Source organism: Xiphophorus hellerii, chromosome 1, assembly GCF_003331165.1.
Source record: "Xiphophorus hellerii strain 12219 chromosome 1, Xiphophorus_hellerii-4.1, whole genome shotgun sequence".
In the NCBI taxonomy this organism is placed as follows: Eukaryota; Metazoa; Chordata; class Actinopteri; order Cyprinodontiformes; family Poeciliidae; genus Xiphophorus; species Xiphophorus hellerii.
The window spans coordinates 15,475,153-15,497,633 of NC_045672.1; the positions used below are offsets into that span (position 1 = coordinate 15,475,153).

At 38.2% G+C, this 22,481-nt stretch overlaps 1 protein-coding gene across 7 annotated transcripts in view; it reads left to right on the plus strand.

Annotated features, from left to right (window-relative positions):
• wnk3 (WNK lysine deficient protein kinase 3) overlaps positions 1-22,481 on the plus strand; it is a 44,630-nt gene that overhangs the window by 783 nt on the left and 21,366 nt on the right. For all 7 annotated transcript variants that reach the window (XR_004340734.1, XM_032573961.1, XM_032573925.1 and 4 more), the window contains exons 2-7: positions 7,106-8,240; positions 20,173-20,345; positions 21,059-21,279; positions 21,642-21,799; positions 21,968-22,056; positions 22,137-22,356. Coding sequence is in view for 6 of the 7 variants with exons in the window: in XM_032573961.1 (XP_032429852.1) it covers positions 7,545-8,240; positions 20,173-20,345; positions 21,059-21,279; positions 21,642-21,799; positions 21,968-22,056; positions 22,137-22,356 (1,557 nt within the window). In the remaining variant the exon portion in view is untranslated. The remainder of the gene's footprint in view (positions 1-7,105; positions 8,241-20,172; positions 20,346-21,058; positions 21,280-21,641; positions 21,800-21,967; positions 22,057-22,136; positions 22,357-22,481) is intronic.

The following is a 22,481-nucleotide window of genomic DNA, read 5'->3' on the forward strand; positions in this document are numbered from 1 at the left end:
TCAGTTGTAGGATTTGAAGCGTGGTCGCACCTCGGGGACCATTGTTGATGTTGATTAGTGGTGCTGATCCTGTCCTCTGCTTTTTCCCAGTATGGGGATTGTACTCTTTGCCTCTCTTGTATGGCGTTTCTCAAGTCAGCTGAGCTCCCTGCTAGCCAATAGAAGTGTTTCATGTTACCTTCACGTCCAGGCGTCACTGCGCTGTATATACTGGACCCTATAAATAAACACACAATCTGCGTTCCTCAACTTGTTAGTGCAGACTGAGAGTTGTAGAAATGATCTTTATATAGGTTTAACGTAAACAGAAAATGTTTTTCTTGCTATGTTGAAACAATGTGTAATATTAGCATGAGGTATGAATAAAGCAAAACCTTTCCCCTCTTTAATTCCTCTAATCTGCTAAATCGCTGAACCTCTGGCACCCTCATTATTCATAAAAACCCAGGGATTATTCAGACGTGAAAGAGGTTCAGTTGTAGATATGTACTCCCAGACTATTAAGCCACTCAGTAATGTTTAATCCTGGTTCCTCAGTGAGTGATTAGAAAGCTTTTCTTTCACCTAGATTTGTATGGTTTTGTCCACAGTGGGGATGCAAAGCGAACAGAAACCATGGGGGTTAGATAACACACATCTTTCTCCCTTTCTGTTCGCGCTATCCCTGTGAACAGTGCTGTGTGTGTGCTGCTACCTACACTCGAGTCTCACATGCTTGACCTGGATTGGACAAAAGTCCTTGTTGTGTTTTGAGCGTTGAGTTTCCCTAATAGGATGAGAACAATCAATTGTGTGTTTGATTCCAGCAGCTGGCATTTGATATTTCTTGCAAACAGGGAAGCGGCAACATGTGCTGAACAAGTTGTTCAGACGCTTAAGAGAAACCATTGCACGTTGGTCTTTTTGTATGTTTACTTTGGCCCATTTTTTTCTAAAGGCAAATACATTTTAAGGTATTTTTAGGATTACAGTTGAAACCAGAAGTTTACCAAATAGAATGACAAATGTTTTTGTCTCTTTGTTTGATGTTAAATCAGACCAAACTTGTCCCATTTTATGTCAATTAGAATGACCAAAATTATTTCTATTTGCTAAATGTCACAGTAAGCAGAAAAAATATTTCAGAGACTTATTTATTAATATCTTCAATGTCAAAAGTTTACATACATTATCTCAGTATTTAGTATCATTGCTTTTTAACCGTATAACATGGTTCTGAGTTTATTTCCTCAAGCTTTTTACAATAGTTTACTGGAGTTCTGACAGAACTGGTGGAACTAAGTCAGGTTTGTAGGCTGCTTCGCTTGCACCTTTTGAAATCTGTCCACTATTCTATGACTATACCATACCAAAACATTAACTTGGTTGTCCGATAACCACTTGACGGTTGGTTTGGGTCATTGTCCATTTGGAAGACCCATTTTAACTAGAGGTGCACCAATTTATCAGACAGCCTATTCATTGACACAGATTCTCTTAATTTTGGGAGATTGTTGACCGGCTGATACTTACGTGTGAAGCCAATCTTATCCCCCGATCTTATCTACCTCAGGTAAAGTATAAAAAAAGAAAATTATTATAAATATAATTATCTGAGAAAATATCACTTGCATAATAATTTGGAACACGGTGTATTTGGGAGTTATCCTCTCCCCCACTACTGAGCTCTTTAAAGGCTTGCCTCCAGAAATCTGACAGTGTGAGTCATGCCTGTTAAACGTGGCCTCTCACAGGGACCATGGTCTTTGTATTTGTCCGTCTGTGTGATCAACAACTGAGCTGCAGGGACCTAATATCATCAGTGAAGTTGCCGCTTGACTCAGAGCCCATTTGAATTTTGGCCAGCAGCTTTCAGACCTTGTGCTTCCTCTGTCTTCCCACATTACTCAGCCTCCATCTCCGTTCTAAATCTCTGTGAGACTAGTGCTGAGTTGGAAGGAGTCTGAAAGAAGTTTGAGCATTGGATTAAGCATGCATGGAAAAGTTTGAATGACAAGCAGGTATGAATCTGCGGTTCATACCACAACTGGCTCCTCTTGTGGTTGTTCCACTTGGAGGCTCTGTTGTTTTTTGGTTTCCAGACAAGTAAATGTGTTAAATGTACTCCCAGGTGCACAACTTATCCAAGTTTATCCTGTCTGCTGAAGGGCAATAGAATTATATGCAGAACACCACAGCTGACACCTGATCATATATCTGGAAAATATTAGTTTTTATAGTTTTATCGTGCTCCACTAAGGTTGCAATGCTCACTCCACGATTTGCTACACATGTGATTTGTTTCCCAAGCTGATCCTGGGTTTTCAAAATTGAACTTCAGTGTCCTAAAATAAAGAAACGTATAATAGTTTCACAAAGAAAGCTCTTTAAGAACCCCCTAACAACCAGAAGATATTTATTATTTTTGTGGAACATTAAGATAACAGATGTTAGGATCTCAACTTTCCATCCGTCTGTCCGTCCATCATCCATCCATTCAGCCAATAAACAGTCCCTCCAGCTTGTTTTGGGACTTCTCCCAGTGGGACATTCATGGAACATCTCACCCGGGGAGCGGACGTTTAGGCATCTTAAACAAATGCCTGAGCCACCACAACTGGCTCCTCTTGATGTGGAGGAGCAGTGACTCTACTCTAAGCCCCTGCCAGATGATTATACATCTGAAATATTATTCTATAAAAATGTTTTTTTTTTGTTGTTGTTGTGGTGACCAACATCTCATTTTCTAAATGTTGTTAAAACTGTAAAACTGAGCAGATAATAACAATAAAGTGAAATATTTTTTTATTTCAGTTATTATTTAATTTATTTTTCATTTTATTTTCTTTATTTGGACATTTTATAACATTAAATAGTTGGACAGCACCAGCTCCCCCTCAGCCTGTGTCAGAGGACGTACAAGCGGAAACTATTCCTATGCTAATGTAATCACCTTGTGTGTTTTTTTTTTTCAACTTTTCCATCCTCCAGAGGCATTCTTCCTCTCCTCTCTTCTGTTCTCCTCTTAGCTGCTTTTGTTTGAGCAGAGATTTAGCTACTCGCTGCAGTCATTCACGCAAACATTGGCACATATTTTATCAGACAACCTGCCCTCAGCCCCCTTTTTGTCTAAGCCACCCCCACCCCTTTATTTCGCCCTCATTCTCTTTCACTCACATTTTCTCACCCCATCAACCACTGCCCCTCCCTCGCGCCATCTCTCTTTCCCTCTCTTTCTCTGTGTTTAAAACTACTGTCTGCCTGCTCCCACCAACTGCAGTCCCTTACTGTCCCCCCATGCCACATTTTATTCACTCTTTTCATCTGCATTTTCCCTCTCAGTCACAAAAACATGGCCAGCACACACACACAGTCCTCCGGCTCTGTCTCTATCGACCTTCCTAGTTTTTCAGCCGCTGCCCGGTAAGCTGAAGTTGCTGCAGGACCGCAGTATTTTATTCAGTGTAAGTTAGAAAATGCAGATTATGTTCTGTGTGAAAGATTTAAACAATCCATGCTAACTTTATTTTTGTTTTCAAGGAACCAAATTTGTGTTGAGTGGTAGATTGCTAATTGTTTTGAAGGTTTTTTGATTTTTCTCTCGACTTTTTTGGCTTAGTTTTTCAGACATTTTCAGTCCTGTTCATGTGAACAAAAAAGCCTTGCTTAATAGATGCAAAATACAATGAAATGTCAATGTCATTCATTTTTTTATTAGTACCTTTTCTTTTTTCAGGTAAAGAGAGTTGATACCAGAGATCTGTCGGAAAGATAAATGACATTCTCCTTTGTTTTTACAGTTATGTAGAGGATCATATATTTGGCAGTCAGTAGGCAAACATGTCACAATGATTTTAGCTGCACATTTTAGGGATTATTAGGCAGCTGCAGGTGTACTCGGAAACTCCCGGAAGCCCCAAAGGCTGACTCAGTACAAGAGTTCATCTCTCACGAATTGGAGCACCGACAGAGATGTGAAGAGAGAATTATTCTGACATGTCAGCCAGATGTACACTTCATGCTAGAGTCATTTTGCTGCCTGGGCGAGATGTCACAATTTCAGCTGCAGTGTTGGTTTTATTATCTTCATCTGTAGTATACCACATTTGCCCACATGAGCAGTTGCTTGGTCATTTGGCTGGTGTCAGGAAATTCCTCTCGGCATTCTTTCGTTGAAAGGGGAACGAGTGGGTTGGGTGAGAGTGACAGTTTGCATGTGTATGTGTGTGTTTCTCCTCTAGCAAATAAAAGAGGGTGCGTGTAAAACAACAAAGTTTGCCCTGACAAGCTGGTGTGGGTTCAATATTTGTGTGTGTGTGTGTGTGTGTGTGTGTATTTGGGAGGGAGACTGTGAGGGTGTGAGAGACAGTGATGCGGTTGAACGTGTTTGATGTACTGTGATAACTCTCTCCGGTATGTGGCTTTCATGGGAACTCATTACCCTGGGGACACGGGCAAAAAAGTTTAAATGGCAGCTTCCTCTTTCTTCATTGTACCTTGTTCCACCTTTGTGTCCTTTACTTATAGTATGCCTCACCTCTAGAAAAGAACTGTACCTTACAGCATGTCCCTTATGAGTGCCATAACTATTTTTTCCTTTGCTTTTAGTCATTGTTAAGTTTTCTGTTTTGTTTCTATATTATTGCATAAGTATTGTGCTGCATTGTGCTGCCGCGTTGAGTCAGAAATTATACTTTGTTTTTTACAGCCTGTGTTTCTGTCCTTGGAATGTCGCTTAACTGGAATTGTTTCTGTTCTTTTCAGAGTTTCTTAGCAGTTGGTGTTTTAATTTGACTGACAGCTATGCACATTGCTTGCCAGACATGTTTACTTTAAAGTTGGACACAGAATAGGCTTAATGCGATTCTTAATTACCGTGTTGTGAAAGAGAAAAGAGACCAGCATGGTTTCTTTTCTCAAAGGTCTAAGGTCTGGACTCACTGTGGTGAGGTAGGTGGTCCCTGTTGATGTCTTCATAACTACAAGTCCTGTATCCCAAGAAACTATTCATGTGACATGGATGCTCTAAAAAGTCTAGCAAGTTTGGCTATCAAGATGGACTATCAAGCTTCATGTGGTCATCTGTAAAGTAAAACGTGTTGTGTTTTTAACTAATGCAAAGCGAGATTATTTCCTTATCATGGCTCCACCTTTTTTTCTCTCCATTTATTGCTCCATTCTATTCCCAGTCTAACCACATTTCTTTGTGCTGAAACTGTTGCTTCTTTACCCTAGTTTGTTTGCTTTCTTTATGTTCAGAATATTGATCCCGAGCTTTAACTCTGTCCTGTAGAAACTGTCAGAGAAACTTTTGGTTTTGATACCCTAACAAAACAGCAGCTAAAAATGTGGTTATTTGGACATTTTGACAAGCAGGTATGAATCTGTCTCTGATTTGAACAAAAATCAGAGACAGATTTTTGTCTTGCCATCTATGTCGCTTTATTCAAACCTATGTTTTGTGCAGAACTAAACATAAGAAAATTAGGTAGATTTTGTTGGAACATCAAATCCTGTCAGGCCTGTGTTTTACTGCATTGGGACATTTTACCTTTTATATTTAAGGGTTAAATACTCTATGAGTGCTCCCCAGACTTTATATAATTAGTTGTTGAATTCACCAGAAAGGAGGTCATGCTGTCAGTTTCACTTTCAGTTCCAAGTATCTAACAAAGTGAGTGACTCTTCAGCAACGTCTGCATAGGAATCCATAATATAAAGAACTGTTACTGTTGGGTTATCTCTGTGATAATGAGTATCGGATGCATACATTCTGTAGCAATGGTGCACTAAGTGGAAACAACAATGTAAGCTATAGTTTTTCTTTGATCCAAAACTGAAAAGCAACAATTGTTCCTACTATTTCAAAAACAATGTACCATTACTTACTACAATAATAATAATAGTATTATCCTCTGAAATCTTTATTTTATTGCATAGACTTAAACAAAAAAACTATCCAGAATAAGCACCTTTGAAATTTAGTAGAAGTTTAGTGTTCAGTATATAACCCATTATTGCCGTTCTGCTCTTTATTGAGGAACACAAGTTTAACAAGCTGGTACTGGCTGGGTATTTGCTCCAGCTGTCTACTCAGGTAGTTACTCTGCAGTCAGCTGCTTATTGAATATTCCCTTATATTGCCAAACCTAGATATTTAAAATATAGATGTAAAAGATGTTGCTCCTGCAGTTTTTATGCCATGGCTGTGTTTTGCAACCAGAAAAAAAAGTTAAACAGCAATCGTCTTTAAAGACTTTAGTATTATTATTTCAGCAAGCTTATTGGTAATGTCAGCAACAGGTGGGGGAGGGTAGGTGCAGTATTAATCGATGCTTCATACAGCTGTAGAAAACTCAGGAATTTTAAAATATAGAATCAGTGTGGCAAGACATTTTACAGATTTTGAAACTAACCTTTTAAAGCCCTGTACCAGTGATCAGCACGCGTCTAGTCTACAGGCAGAATTGCAATAAGCCTTTCCTAATTGACCAAAAATGCACTGATTATCTCTCTTGGCTGATGCCAGATAACCATAGTTATGAGTAGTTGTTTGTTTATTAGATCTCCACTACAGATGTCTAGTCACTCCAGCACAGTTCAACAGTCACTCTTTGTATGAATTATTCACACTCAACTGGCCCCTAGATCGTCATCCATTTTTAATGGTTGCAGTTGCATTCCACTGACTGCAGCTCTCTGTTGACTAATGGAGCTGTTTGACACAATTTATGTCATAAAAGGCTGATAAATGTGCTGGATGGTTGATGAGGGTAGCTCATTAAAAATCCCTTCTGAACTCCATCTACTCAACTTTACAAAGATTTTTTTGTTTAATTACATGCAATCATTGTACACAATCACTTCTGTTCATTTTTGGAAAGATTTGTAGAAAAGGAACATTATTAAATGCACATGCTTTAATGTATATGTGATAGTTAGAAAGTATTCCTGCAAAGAATGATGATTTTTTTTTAATCTACTCCCGTAATTCAAATTAATATTAGAAAGGCTTGCTTGAAACCTGGCTTACCTTAACTTCAGAGACACAGATATATCCATAATTTAGGAATTCCATCTGGTGTGTATCTAAATATTAACAAATTGTTTCATATTTGTCTTGCAGATTCACTTGAAGATCTTCAGAGAAAAAAATCTTCAGCTTTCACAGGAGGTGTGAAAACTCCTGGATCAGTGTGCTGCTTGACAAACATGTCAATTCCTTTGGGTTCTGCTACACAAGTGGATTTTGACAAACATGTAGAAAAATTAGGATAAGGACACTAGAGACAAAAGCTATTCTTTAGTGCCTGCGCTGTCATCCTTATGAATTACTGAGTAGAATATTAGAATAAGACACAAATGAGGAAAAAGTAAACAAGAGGGGGAGAAAGTCTGCAATCTAAACCAACTGTAACCTGAATCACAGATAAAGAACCTTCCAGAACAAAAGTGGTGACTGGTTGACCACAGAAGCAGAGAGAGACGGGGACTGACGGAGGAGCAAGGGTTTGGAGGAGGAGGCGAAGGAGGAAGTCTCGAAGGTTTGGGAAAGACCTTTCTCCATGGCTACAGACCCAGGAGAGCCCACAGGCACTGAGGACTCATCTGAGAAAGGTGATGGAAAGAAGGAGGAGGACAAGCAGCGGGAGGTCAGGAGAGACCAACAGAGGGAGAGGACACCTAACACCTTTTTGGGCCTCCCCTCCTCCCAGGCTCAAATGGACACAGAGAAAGGAGGAGACGACAGAGGAGGAGGAAATGGAGAAGCTGCCTTTCAGAAGCTTGGAGAGACTCCGGTCCTAATCCCTATGCCTTCAGTTCCTGTCGATACTGGTCAAAAACGGCAGAGACGGGAAAAGCGTTTCTTCAGAAAGAGTGTGGAGATCTGTGATGCGGATGATGAGATAGGCATGCCTCCTGACGCCCCCCACAGTGCTCCCCACCTGGAGCTGCACTCCACAGATTCAGTCTTTGACAGTGCACAGCAGCAAGGGGCTGCTTCTTCCTGTGTAGCCTTGGGGCATGACCCCTCTCAGGGCCATGAACCTGGGAAAGATGTTCCTCCATCTGCACCCACCCCGAGTGTGAGAGAGAGGGACCGTGAACAGGAGGAGGAAGCAGAGATGAAGGCAGTAGCCACTTCCCCTGGTGGAAGGTTTCTTAAGTTTGACATTGAACTGGGCAGAGGAGCCTTCAAGACTGTGTACAAAGGCCTTGACACGGAGACCTGGGTGGAAGTGGCTTGGTGTGAACTACAGGTAAGACAAAGTATTTTCTTGTTAATACAGACTATTCAACTATTCATCAGGAGGTAAAGCCACGCAAGGTGAATGCTAATGACAAGAAGAATGAAAATGGAAAAAGCTGTTAGTATGTTGTTGGAATGTGTAAATTTAAAAAAAATTATTCCTGAATTGGCCCACACTTTGTGGAGTGAAATTTATTGTAGAAATTATTACGAATCTTCAGAGTAAGCTTTTTAATTTTCCAAAAAGAACTCAGTTAAATTAATTATCATTAAGATCTCTAATCAAAAGCACTCTACAGTTGATATAAAAAGTAAACTACTTTCTTTCTCTGGTGTGTTTTTGAAAAGTGTTTTCGAACTACATGTTAGATGAAGGGCTGAATGTTTGCCCAGTTGGTAGTGCTATTGATTTGCAAGAAGAAGGTCCTGTGCTCAAATCCTGGTGTGAGGTCTTTCTGCAGGAAACTAGCATGTTCTCCTTGTGGGGTCTGTCCAGGTACTTTGGCATCCATCATGTACGTTAGATTTATTGATCTCTCTCAGTTGGCGTTAGGTGTGTGTGTATGCATTTTTTGTCTTATTATAGTGTCTCTGTGTAACCCTGTGATGGAGTAGCAACCTGTGTTGTACCCTGCTGCCTCTCGCATGACCACTGGATGAATGGATGTTAAAAGGAAGCTCTGACAAAGATGGCTTTTCTGATTGCAGTTCAGTTTAGGGATGCACAATATGTCAGCACTAACACCGGTATCAGCAAGTATTAGTAATTTTTTAACATATTGATATTAACCCGATAAATAAAACTCAGACAATATTAACAACCAATATTTATTTTCATCTTAGTTTTTTTTTCTGAAGGGGGAGGCATGGATTCTGTAGTATTTGTTTGGTCATGTGACAGTGATAGTCATGCAGCACAGGATTGTGGGGAGTCTGACTAAGGCAGAGTGGAGAGGCCGGTGGGGTGGGTTTTTTTCAAGGTTTCAAAAGGGAAGTGAAATATATGTTAGAATATATATATATATATATATATATATATATATATATATATATATATATATATATGTCATGATAACAATAACTTCGTTCTTTACAAAAGTGTGGTGTGCATTTACGTGTTCTATGTTGAGAAACACTCTGTAATATGTTCAAAGCCTAGGATATTGTTTTATAATCTGAGCCTGCTTTAAGCCTCTTTATAACTTAATTCCTGAGCTATCTGCTGTGTTCCTTGTTTCTTGTGATGCTGTTTGTCCCCTGTTTCATTAATAATACTAATTTATGCTGCGATTAAAGCACTCACAAAATAATTTTCCTTCTAATGAGGTTACTTCTGAAGGCAAGAATTTATTTAGAAAGTATCACAGTGAAGGAGGCACCCCATACATTTCAGAGTTTTAACAATTAGAATTTTGGGGGGAAAAAAAGTTACATTTTTTGTTCTCACATCAAAATAAGCAGTAATTTGTGTTGGTCCATCACATAAAATCTCAGTTTTTAATGTTTATGGCTTTCAAATTGTGAAAACGTTTTAAGAGGTACTAACATGTTTTAACCTACTGAGGGTCTCGTAGTTGCTGAATGAAACTGTTTGTCATGCACAAACGTCTTAGTGGGAGAAAATAATGAAGTGCAGTTTAAATTACAATATTCTGTTATTCCCATAATTAATGCCAAGTATGGTAAATGACATGAATTAAACATGTGGTGGGAGATGGACTTTTCATCTTAGCCTCACAAAAGAAAGCAGTGTTCTGGTAAGCCATTTGCCTTGACTGTTTGCTTTGTGAGCAAAATCAGTCATGTGTTTGGTTGGGAGCTAATTCCAAAACAAGAGCCTTGGCTAATCCTTAAGATCAGAGTCTGTCTATTGGACTAACAAGCAGCAGGCATGTCCCTGTATCACCTTTTCTGGTATTACTCTAACACCTACTGAATCAGCTTCATGTCAATAGCAAGCCTCTGCTCTTTCAACATGTCTCCTGTCATGTAGAACTACTCAGCTTGCAAAGATGTTATATTACTGCCATACTCAATAAGTTGGAATATTATTCAAAAGTACATTTATTCCAGTTAGTAAGTTAACTAAGTTAAGCAAATTATATAGATCAATTACACACACTGATTTTTTTAAAAGGTTTTATTTCTGTTTATGTTGAAGATTTTACTCCTACAGTTAATGAAAACACAACATTTAAGATTTTAATATTTCATCAGACCAGTAGCAAATGAGCCTCTATGGACTGCTTATTCTAATTTATTGAATATAACTATGCTTTCAACTAAACAGTAAATAACATCTGTGTTTATTGATATTCCTTTAGGTTTAACTTGTGAATGATGTTCAGTATGAGCTGGTAGCTTGTAGCAATTTGTTGCCAAACAGGATGCGTAAAAAGATATAACTATATATCCAATCATCCATTCATCCATACCCACTTGTCCTTGCATGGCCGCAAGGGTCAAAACCAAGAACATGAATTAAAACATTCCAAGCATAATTCATAGATTTGTACCTGTAACTCAACAACTGGAGAAGTAAAACATGAGTATGAAAAAAAATGAGGGGATGGTGAGTAGACAAATGAGTGTGAACGTAAGACAGGGAGGTGATGAGCCAAACAGGGGATTACCGTGGCCTCCCTCCCAGATAGCAGCCATGTAGCGAGGCCTAAGTTATCACATTCAGAGAGACCCTGAACACACTGTTGTGCACACGCTTAAACACACATTACAAACAGTCACACTCCTATAGACGGATCCAGTTCCCATTCAATGCAACATTCTAGTTTCCCAGAACACATGATCTGTCCTTTTTAGTCTACCCTGCCAAAGCCTGTAAACAGCTTTAATGTACAGAGGCTTTAAAGTGGACAAAAGTGCTCATAAATAATAACGTTACATGGCTATAGATGGTCTGTGTTGTAAAACTCAAGCAAATAACTTGTCATCCTAATCAAAATCTAGAGATGCACCATCAAATATTTTCTGGCCAATTACAATCTAATTTGAAAAGAAAAGTTGACCTAGTTGCTTTAGGAGCACCATTGTATGTTTTAATTAAACGGTACATGTTGAATTGCTGACAAGAATAAAATTCACAATCTACATTTGTCATCATGCCCCAACACTATGATCGGTCTGTGTGATGGTTCCAGTTTAGATGCAGTTAGGGTTATGGAATGGAAGACAACCTTTACAGAACTAACCCGACATTAGTTGATACTGTTAGTTTCCTCTGAGTCTTCAGCTTGGTAACACAATATTCCCTCTTTGACCATAAATTTAGGGAACTAGGGTATTAGCTGTCCAAAAGCAGTTTGAAAAACCTTTCTCATTATTTCACTTTCCTTAGGAAGTTTCACACCTAAAGGGCAGAGCTATATATTTGCACCTGCTGTTTCCTGGATCTGTTTGTATGCAAATTGCACATATCTGTGTCTTTCTGTGTGAGAGCCTTTGCCATCTAAATCAGTGACATACAGTCATTGAATTAGTTTGCCTGTCACTGTCCATTTCTCCTTCCCTGTCCCCCCTCCCTTCCTCTGTCTCCCGTTCACTTTTTGTCTGTTTGAGTGAGCATGCGGAGTGATCCAGGGAGTTAATTACAGTGGGTGCCTGTCAGGCTGGAACAAAAACCCTGCACAAGCAGCATAACTCGGGCGGCAGAAACCAGACTGGTTCAACCCAGTCATCCCAGATTGGTCCAGCTAAGCTTAGCACTAGTGCAACAGTCAGGACGGAAGTTTAACGGGTGCCAACTTAGATATTTGGAAATTTGCAGCATTTGTAGTCCCTTGCAAAAGTATACACACCCGTTGAACGTTTTCACATTTTGTCACTTTACAACCACAACCCTCACTGTATTTTAGTTTGATTGGGTTTGATATACCAACACAAAGTTGTGGATAACATTGGTGCAGAAAAGTGATGAATAGCTTTAAAAAATATAAAACATAATCTTAAAATCATGGCTTAAAATCATCACATTTTGTTTTCGATTGCTTCTTTTGACATACAGTGAGTCCATCAGCACTGACAAGCTTCCTTTCTATGGGGTCATTAAAATGCCCCCCGTAGTATGATGCTGCCATGCTGTGCGGAGTGCATTTGGGCCAGATAGTTCAGTTTTAGCCTCAGGTAAGACACTGAAAGGCACCGTCCGAACTCAGTCGACACACAGTTCCACACTTTGGAAGAGGTTGCTACGTTACATCACTGGGTGTATAATATTTGAATCCTTTATTTTTGCGTAACAAAGGAAGACTTGAGAAGCCATGTTTCCTTTGATGATTAAACAACAGCTGGGTTAGGCAAAATAAATAAAATACAATATTGCCATGTGACCAACAACAATAGAAGCTAACTCGGATAGATTATTGCTGAACTGAACAGACCATATTGGAATTGATCCAATGCAACAGGCCAGACATAAGTTCATCCAGGTCACTGACAATTGGCAAGGATCCCTGGGGCTGTATTCTTCCACGAAGGCCTTTTATTACTTGGTTAGCAACCGAGATCCAATTGCTAACCATTGTATACAGCATGAATCACATAAAAACACCATTAACTGCACGGCCTTCTCTAGAATCAATAAGTCCGAGGTTCTTACAATGCCCTAACTAATGTTTAAGATAATCCACCAGCAAAGTAGGGGCCATGTCAGTCAGATTTTAATTAAAGTACTATTCCCTTAAGAGTTATAAGAAGAATTATTTCTGAACTTCTGGTTTGTGGTTTTAAACTGAGATGTTGTGTTCTTGAAGGATGCCAGCAAAACTTCATATACATTAATAGTGTATGAACCTATTTTTAAACATGAAGTTAATATCTTTGATTTTTCTTAATAAATGTCTTGTGGGTGTTTTAGAGCAAAGAATTATTGAAGTTTGTAAAGCTGATTAACAAATGAAGATCTTTAATCCAGCATGCAGACCAGCCCTTATAGAGCAATCATTCTTGTTAGTCAGAGCTGTTGTAGCTTACCGTAACTTAATCCCAGTCCTCCACCACCTTGGATTTTGAAACGCTCACACACTTACATGTGTGCTGTATTGCAACACATGCACTGCAAGATACAGTTGTCACCCAGCTTAATGTGAAAAAATTGTACCAATGTCACCCTGAGGACTGACATTCCCCCTTTTGTTAACAGTAATTTTCAGCTATGACCTAGTTATACATCTGTGACTTCTCCAAATAATCATCAAACCTGAAAGTAATCTCCCTGATATCTGACACTGATACAGTGTTTGCTAAAATAGAGGTTTTAGGACCTGCATGCTTTGGTATTCATGACCTGAGTCTCTTAACATTCATCCAAAAACCATATCCTGTTCATTTAGACCGGTGTTTTATGAGACTTGTTTATAACCTGTAGCTTGACCTTCTGCTCTGCCAGATGTCTTTTCTTAGTCTTACTGTAATGATTTGTAGTTCTACAATCTGCTGTAGCGTATATAACAACAAAATTGCAAGATTTGTTTGGTCATGAAAATAACAACAGCACCACCCAAAAATATATGGTAGGACACTACAATTAATATGAGCAAAATAATGCGCTGTAGTACCACCTTATATAATGACACTTTAAGAAAGCGAAAACGGCATACTTTGTATACTCAGCTATGTCAAGGTAGGACCCTTTTGCCTTCACATTTTTCAATCTAATGCACATTTCTTGCAACGTTACTTTGTGAAATGCATTTTAGGTTGATGACATGTAAAATAAAACAGTTGTGTGTTTTCATTGCCCTCTGAAGGCATTTGATGCTGTTTTGGGGTTTTGTTCCCTGTCGAAGGAATATAAGAGGAGTTAAGGAAGTTGTCAGTTTTTCTTGCACAACAAATAAGCAATGGCAGCAATCTATAAACAGCTGCATTCTCACTACACCTGCCTGGAGACATTTGACACAATTGTTTTGTAGAGTTGACATGAGTTCATAGCTTACATCTTTTAGTATTATACTTTTGAAAATGTCTTGTGTTAAATATTTTCTTTGCTTATATACAGCATTACATCTAAGCATCCACCTGTAAACTGCAAATCGAGTCACAGGAAATAGCGTTTCAGATGACTATATTCAGAATAAAAACAGACAGGACTGCTTGGAACATATTCTTCCACAGAGAACCAAATCTGATTAAGATGCATCTTGCTCTGCACATACAGTACATATACCCAAGACATATATGTTTGAAAATACCCCAATTGAATCTCACTAACCCTTGGTTACACACACAGGAGGCAGACAACAAACAGTCTCCTTCTGTTTACACTCATAACAGATCCTTCTGCCTTTTTTTTCTCACATATCTTGCTTCTGAGTAATTATTTTGCTAAATTATGGTTGTGTTGGAAGGCAGCTGTTAAGGGCTCTTTTATACACATTTCTCAATTGATTACAGTTGGCTTGATTAAGAAAATAACATTTCGCTATCCCATTAGGACTTTCTCATCATTTGCTCATTTGCTTTATTTACCAATAGCTAGAGTTAGCAGAAATGTTACAAAGGACAAAAATGTTGTTTGTATAATCTGTCAAGAGAGGAGCACAAACAAAATTTCACAACCTTTCATATTTATCATGGTGCAGTGATGACACACAGCAAATGAAAATACAGAAACGGTGGCATTACAGAAAAATAATGAAGCAACACTGCTTCATTATTCTTCTGCATGAATTTCTGTGAAGTGGCAGTTGTGCTCTTACTCAGAAAGCATCTCTTGCATTCTCCATATATCTATAAGAGAATGCAAGTATTTGCCACCGTCTTATACCTTAAGACGGTGGCAAAATAAAAGGTTTATCTTCCAACAAAAGCAAAAGCTTGGGTTAGCTTGTGACATCACAATGAAATAAGGTATCCCAAGCAAAAAAAAATAAAAAAAATTAACCTCCGAGAATAAAATATAGGTTAATAAAATACACATAATTTTTGTTGTATTGATATGTATACAAGGATGTCTTGTATGTATGTATTTGTGAAAGTCCACTTAGTAAAAATATATCTGGGTCACAACTTTTACCGGAACTTATAAAAAGGAACAGAGGACACTTGATTGAGAGGAGAAAGGGGTGTGGCAGCACGCTGGAAGAGACGCCGAGCGACGGTCCGAGGAGCTTGCAAGATTAGCCCGGAGAGAACTGACTGCTGGACTAAAAGCGTGGCCAGAGCAATTCACAAAGGGGTCAAAAGTCTTCTGGAGGCAACATAGAGCCACACGGAGCGTTGACCGGACCCGAGGCGCTCGCGATCCAGGCCTGACGAAGGGAACCGCCCGGGCACACAAACGCCGACCCGGTGAGACCCTTCCAATTTTTTTTCTTTCTTTCTTGTATTTTTGGTGCACGAAGACGGATTAATATTTTTGGGCCCCAACGTTGTTTTTTTTTTTGCGCAAACGGAACTTTATTTTTTTTGGATTGCCTAATTATGGACTTTTTTGATGGACTATTATTATTGATGAACTATTTCTTTTTCTTTTGATTTATAGGCTGGGTTATGGACTTAGATTTGACTGTTTCGTTGTTTAATTGTAAAAAATTAAAGAGTGACGGGTAAAATACTATGATTTCAGGAAAACAATTGATTATTAAATGTAGCGGGCAGCTTGTAGCCGCTTCAGTGCGCTGATGTGTCCCCTCTTTCTTTTCATTAATGAAATCGTTTTTCTAGCATTGTTTGATGGTCATGCTTATTAACAAATTCGTATAAAAAGAAGTAAAAGGACTCACTTGAGCGTGTACATTTCCCGTTTATTCGAGGATTTTGTTACAAGCTCTCTGAAAATCTGAGAGAAGGTGTTAGTGTCTAAAGGAATCACACTTAAACTTCAGGGTCACAACTCCAAAAGACTTTTGGCTAGTAGTAACACTTCCCATTACCAAAGAAATAGTGTGACGAACCTGTCAGATGACTATGTGACGATCCTGTCAGATGACTGTTGAGCTGCTGCAGAGACGGGTCCATTGACATGAGTTCAGCAGGCATAATAATTGGAAACACCTGAGTTACCTCTTCTTAAGGGCTGAAATGCTTTATTGCATTAGGGGAGTAATGGTCCTATTCCTCCATTTGCTTGTTCTCTGGGGGTTTTAGTCTGGATTGCTTAACACTTCTTCATTGATAGAGCTGATTTTTGTTACTTCCCCACATTAAGTTGTTAGTTTTGTTGTTTACTGAAAATAAGTATTTATAAATTATGTCCTTGTGTCTTTTCCCTCTCTTTTGCCATAATCCCTGAAACAGGTAGTGAGTATAGTCAGTATGAAACATGATAGTGGTGTCATGCTTCCCGGTTAATTTTCTCAAGTTCGGAACTGTTGTTTTTGTAAAGGTGGATGAAATTATGATCCAAATACCTTCAGAGTTTGCCAAAAAGCTGAATTTACTTAAGAATCCCATGAATTCAAATAACAATTTCACAGAGTCAGAGAGATTTTGAGAATTTTTGGAAAGTGCTGGGATCGAATTTTACCAAGTCAAGGCTGAGTCTAGTGTTAGACTCCAGCCAAAGGAAGCTGAATGCTGAAATTAAATCAAAAGATGCTTCAGAAAGATTTGACAAAAGGTTATTGCAGTTTTTATGTTTTATATTTTTCCCTGTGACAGATTTGTTTGATTGATAGTTACATTCTACACCATAGCTTTTCTTTAAAGAGAAGAAAATGTCAAATTCTTGCCTTTTAATTATGTACAGTACAGACCAAAAGTTTAGACACACCTTCTCATTGAATTCAATGAGAAAGTGTGTCCAAACTTTTGGTCTGTACTGTATATTAATCTTTTTTTTAATTTTCTCATAGAATAGAATGATACACATGAATCTTGGAACAATATAACATTATTTTTTTTCATCTCTGGGTGACACTTTGGGTCAGACGATATAAACAACACATTTGGTTGTTCCCATTGTACAAACATTCCAACACACATCAAAATTAGTTTTGGAAGGCTAACATTAAGCTTCCTTAATTGCCTCCCCAAGGCCCTGACCTCAATCCCATTGAAAATGTATGTTTTATGATTAAAAGCAGGCTCCATGCCAGGAACCCAGCCAGTTTAAATGAGCACTACCTTTTTTTTTGATAAAAGGAATGGTCAAATAACCACCCAAAATTACGAGCACCCTGCTTATGGCAGCAGCTTGCAAAATGAATTTATTCAGAGTTGGGTTAGGTGTACTCATACGTTTGATCCTCTTAGAACCTCTTAGAATAAGAGAAAAAATTCAATAAATCCAAGCTAGTGAAGCCAAATAATGTTTTTCAAATTAACTGTGTGGTGCATCAAGAAAGGAGCTGTTAAAATTCACCATTAATACCTGAAAATGTGTTCATACCCATAATGAGTGTAAACAAACATACTCTCTTTTAAAAAATACGGCTCTGTTTTGTAATGTTAATAAATAAGGAGGCTTGCATAAAGTAAAAACTCAGTTTTTCTGAAGCAGTGTGTTTGTGTGCATCTGTGAATTGGTTTGTGCAGCATTGGCTCGTGTGAATCTGTCTAGACACAACTAAATAGATTCATGGAGACACTAAATGAACTCATTGTGACCTTTGCTGACCCCGAAGCTGTATGATGTGACACTCAACGAGACACAGTAGACGCTGAGGAGGCTGTAGACAGAAACACACAACCAGGTTACCTTGTCTGACTCTGTGCCACACAGTGAGGGAGAGCGATGCTCCATATGAGGAGTGAGACAGAGGACAGAGGCAACACAACAGAGGCAGAACTTCCTGTCAAAATCAAGCACGCTTTGTTCTCTAACACACTTTTGTTTGCACTTGAGCTAGAAGGGTTTTACACAGATAACATGCTGTACAAATCAATTAAAAAAGAGAAAACCTTTTGGGAAAGGTAGGAACATGCAGAAGTGAGTGTTCAGGGAACACCAGATAGGGATGTGCAGTGCCTTTTAAAAGCGTTCACACTCATTAAACTTGAGGCTGCTTGTGAGATAGACAGAATAAGAAATTTATATTAATAAATGGCTTTCTTCATTTTAAATTGCTATGGATCTCTTCTATTTCTTTAGGATTACTATGGGCAGCTTAAATGTTTTCTAGTTAGTAGTCTCCTTGGCATGTTTTGCTAGGTTCACTGTTATGTCATACTCTACATTTTCACAATAGATTTCAAAGTGCTATGTAATTTGCCTCAGCTTGGGATATTGTTTTATAACCTAACTGTACTTTAAACAACAACTTTCTCCCTGACCTGTCTGCTGCCCCTTGGTCTACATGATGCTGTTTGTTCACTAATGGTCTCAAACAAACGGCTGTATTTACACAGAGATTAAATTACACACGTGTGTACTGTATTTGCTATATAATATACAAGGTCTATGACAGGAAGTAATAAAATTCATTCACGTTTGTGGCAACAGTGACACAAAGTGAGAAAAAGTTATGAATACTATTTGATACTATTTGTGAGCTATTGTACTTGTGCATTTCTTTTTTCAATTTGCTCCACAATGTAGTTAGTGTTGAAGAAGTATGACTTAATGTTAGACATAATAGTTATACACAGCGCCAAGCATTTTTTCCACCACACTGTAGTTCTGTGTTAAAAGGGGAGGGATGAGAGACTGTCTTCCCCTGTAGGATTTCCAGAAAAGGACACTGAACCAGTGCACAGGGAGGGAAGGAACAAATCCAAACAAACGCTCAAGGGGCTGCGATGATGAGAACAAAAAAATATGGATAGGTACAGCCATCAAAGATTGTATTACGTGATTTGTTTTTTGCACATTTGCCCCCAATTACCTGCAGGTGCTGTCTCTCTGATTGGTTTTGTTTAACGCTAACAGCTCGGCATCATTGGAATTGATCAGTGGAAAGCCAGTCTTATGACGACTTCTATTTATGGCTTGTTTGAATGTGACAGGACAATAGCTGCCATCAGAGTTTCTTACTTTAAAGGTAGTTCCATTGTATCGTCGTAAAGATTTCCTGCTTTTATTTTTCAACATGTACCTGTTTTAAAGTATAAATTCATCAGATGCTGATCCTATTTTATCAGTGGTCTTAAATAGTAATTCAGCAGGAAAAATAATAAATTATACACACTTGTCTAGTTTGTTTGCTCACATAGCAGAAAATAATACTAGTTCATACAGAGTTTAAAATATGTACCAGTTTAAAGGAGACATCCAAAATTTCTTGCACTGTGAAAAACTGGATTGTAATTATATATATATATATATATATATATATATATATATATATATATATATATATATATATATATATATATATATATATATATTTTTTTTTTTTTTTTTTTTTTGCAACATCACAATCACATATCACACAGTTTTGAAAAAAGCGTTTTTTGTTTGCAAGGATTATTATTATTATTATTATTATTTGTTTTTTTGTCTCTGTATTGCTCCTTATTAACAATGGCACAAACAAAGGGGTAAGAGGTAAAGAAAAGATTCAAGCTCAGATGGATTATGTAACAATAAAATGATTATTAGAAAATAATATGTTCACTCTAAGTAGTCGCTATGCTTGTGTTTAACGTGAGATTTGTCAGTGGCTACCTCTGTTTTCTAGAATGTTGTATGACTGTGAAATTAATTTCTGCAGCACTGGTTCTTTGTGCCATATTGGCAATGTGGTGCAGCTGCAGCATAAATGTGTTTTTAAAGCTACAGCTTGGGTGTTGCCTAAGGTTGGTTGCATTTCTTTATTGCTAGCACCACCTAGTGGCATCAGGATTTATTGTACACCAGTAGAAAACTTCAAGTAGCCTTGTGATGTTTTAAATTTATGAATGGATTGTTTTTAAGTAACCTTTTATGATGGAAGAAAATCAATGGAGCAGTCTACTTAGTGTTTTTGAACTGCAGTCCTGTAAATAAGCAGCCCTTGTGACTACTCAGACCTTTTATTTCTGCATGTACCTTTTTACTGCAGGACCGTAAGCTGACCAAGGCGGAGCAACAACGCTTCAAGGAGGAGGCAGAGATGTTGAAAGGTCTTCAACACCCCAACATAGTCCGCTTTTATGATTCCTGGGAATCTGTGCTGCGTGGAAAGAAGTGTATTGTACTGGTCACTGAGCTAATGACATCAGGAACACTTAAAACGTTAGTACAAAATCACCTTTCTGTTCATCAGGTTCAGATTTATTTATTTAAAATGGGGCCCATTTCTATCAGTAAAAAACGTCCGTAGGCCCAAAGGGAAATTAAATTATGCCAGATTATAGCATAAGGCTAATTACTGTTTGCTTTTTCCTTGGCAGGTTGATGTTAATATGTAACAGAAATCAAACCACAAAATGCAAATACAAAGAATTGTAAATGATAAAACACACACAGCTTACACAGAGCATGACAGAACAGGTGAAGACCAGACTGACACCTAAAGTGACCATGTGGAACACCTTTAACAAACTTAATATCCCTGCGCATTGCGTCTCTTAAGCAAGACTGATGGACTAATACCCACAGAGCTATTGAACAAATAAAACCTACACAAAAGCTCAAGAAGTTATTGCACTTATATATTATTATTATTATTGCCTCTTCTGTTATCATCTTCGTTAAAAGATAACTTTTAGATGTCATTGTAATAACAGCATATCTGGTCATTGCAATAATATTTAAGAGTAATGTGTTTTTTTATGTTTATGCGTTTCTTTTTAGTAAGTGTTCTAATAGTTATGACAAAAACATAAATATTAAGGAAAATAAATACAATTTCAGTGGCATTTGCATTGTTTTGACCTTTGTGTTCCCAGTCTTGGCTATCGATCAGTTTGTTCTTTTGGGTGATGGCATGTATTCTGTGTGCACAGCTACCTTAAGCGCTTCAAAGTGATGAAACCCAAAGTCCTGAGAAGTTGGTGCAGACAAATTCTGAAGGGCCTTCACTTCCTCCACACCAGGACTCCACCGATTGTGCACCGGGACCTCAAGTGTGACAACATTTTCATAACAGGCCCCACAGGGTCAGTTAAGATAGGTGACCTAGGACTGGCCACTCTTATGAGGACCTCCTTTGCAAAAAGTGTCATAGGTAAGATGTATAAGCTGACCAGGCTAAACATTATGACTACTGACAGGTAATGTGCTAAAGTCAGATTATATCTTCGTCTTGACACATGTTAGTATATTGGATAAATTATCCAGCAAGTTCATTTTGTTCTGAATGTTGGTTTGTTAATAACAGAAAAAATGGGCAGGGATAAAAATTTAAGTGTGTTTGAAAAAGGCAAGTTGTGGTGGTTTGACGACTGCATCAAATTATCTCCAAAACTGCTGCCATTGTAGTGTTTTTTTTTTTTCAACACATCTCAGTTTGAGATCACTGATTGATTGTATCTGGTATTTGTCTTTGTGGCCTGTTTTTGATTTAGAGCTGCTTTCTTGCTTTAACAGGAACCCCAGAATTCATGGCTCCAGAGATGTATGAGGAGCACTATGATGAATCGGTGGATGTTTATGCCTTTGGGATGTGTATGCTGGAGATGGCTACTTCAGAATACCCCTATTCTGAATGCCAAAATGCTGCTCAGATCTATCGCAAAGTCACAAGTGTAAGTGCCTTTAATGGAAATTTGCTGTCCTGATCACTCTGACGACAAAGATTTTGTTTATAAAAATGTTAACTAATAATATTATCCAAGATATTTAAGCACAAAAGTAATTCTTTGAAATGAAAATCAATAGTTCAAATCAATTTTTTTACATTCATGTTAATGCAGGGTATAAAACCAGCCAGCTTTGATAAAGTCAATGACCCAGAAATCAAGGAAATCATTGAAGGCTGCATTCGTCAGAACAAAAGCCAGAGGTAAGGAGTTTTTTGTTTTTATATCCGTAGTCTCTTATGCACATTTATTTATCACATTGTTTCTGTTTCCTCCTTGACAGACTCTCTATCAGAGACCTCCTGAATCATGCATTCTTTGCAGAGGATACAGGAGTAAGAGTGGAACTGGCAGAAGAGGACAACGGAGCCCAGGATTGCCTCGCTCTCCGGATTTGGGTGGAAGACCCAAAGAAGTTGAAGGGGAAACACAAGGACAATGAGGCCATTGAGTTCACCTATGACCTGGAGAATGACATTGCTGAGGAAGTAGCTTTGGAAATGGTGAGATATAAACAATTTATAAGTGATGATCTAATGGGCTGAAAAAATAGCACTTAGCTAATCTAGTTACTACTTACCTGAAGGCTAAATGTACCTGCAAAGATCACTTCTTGTTTTTTTGTCTC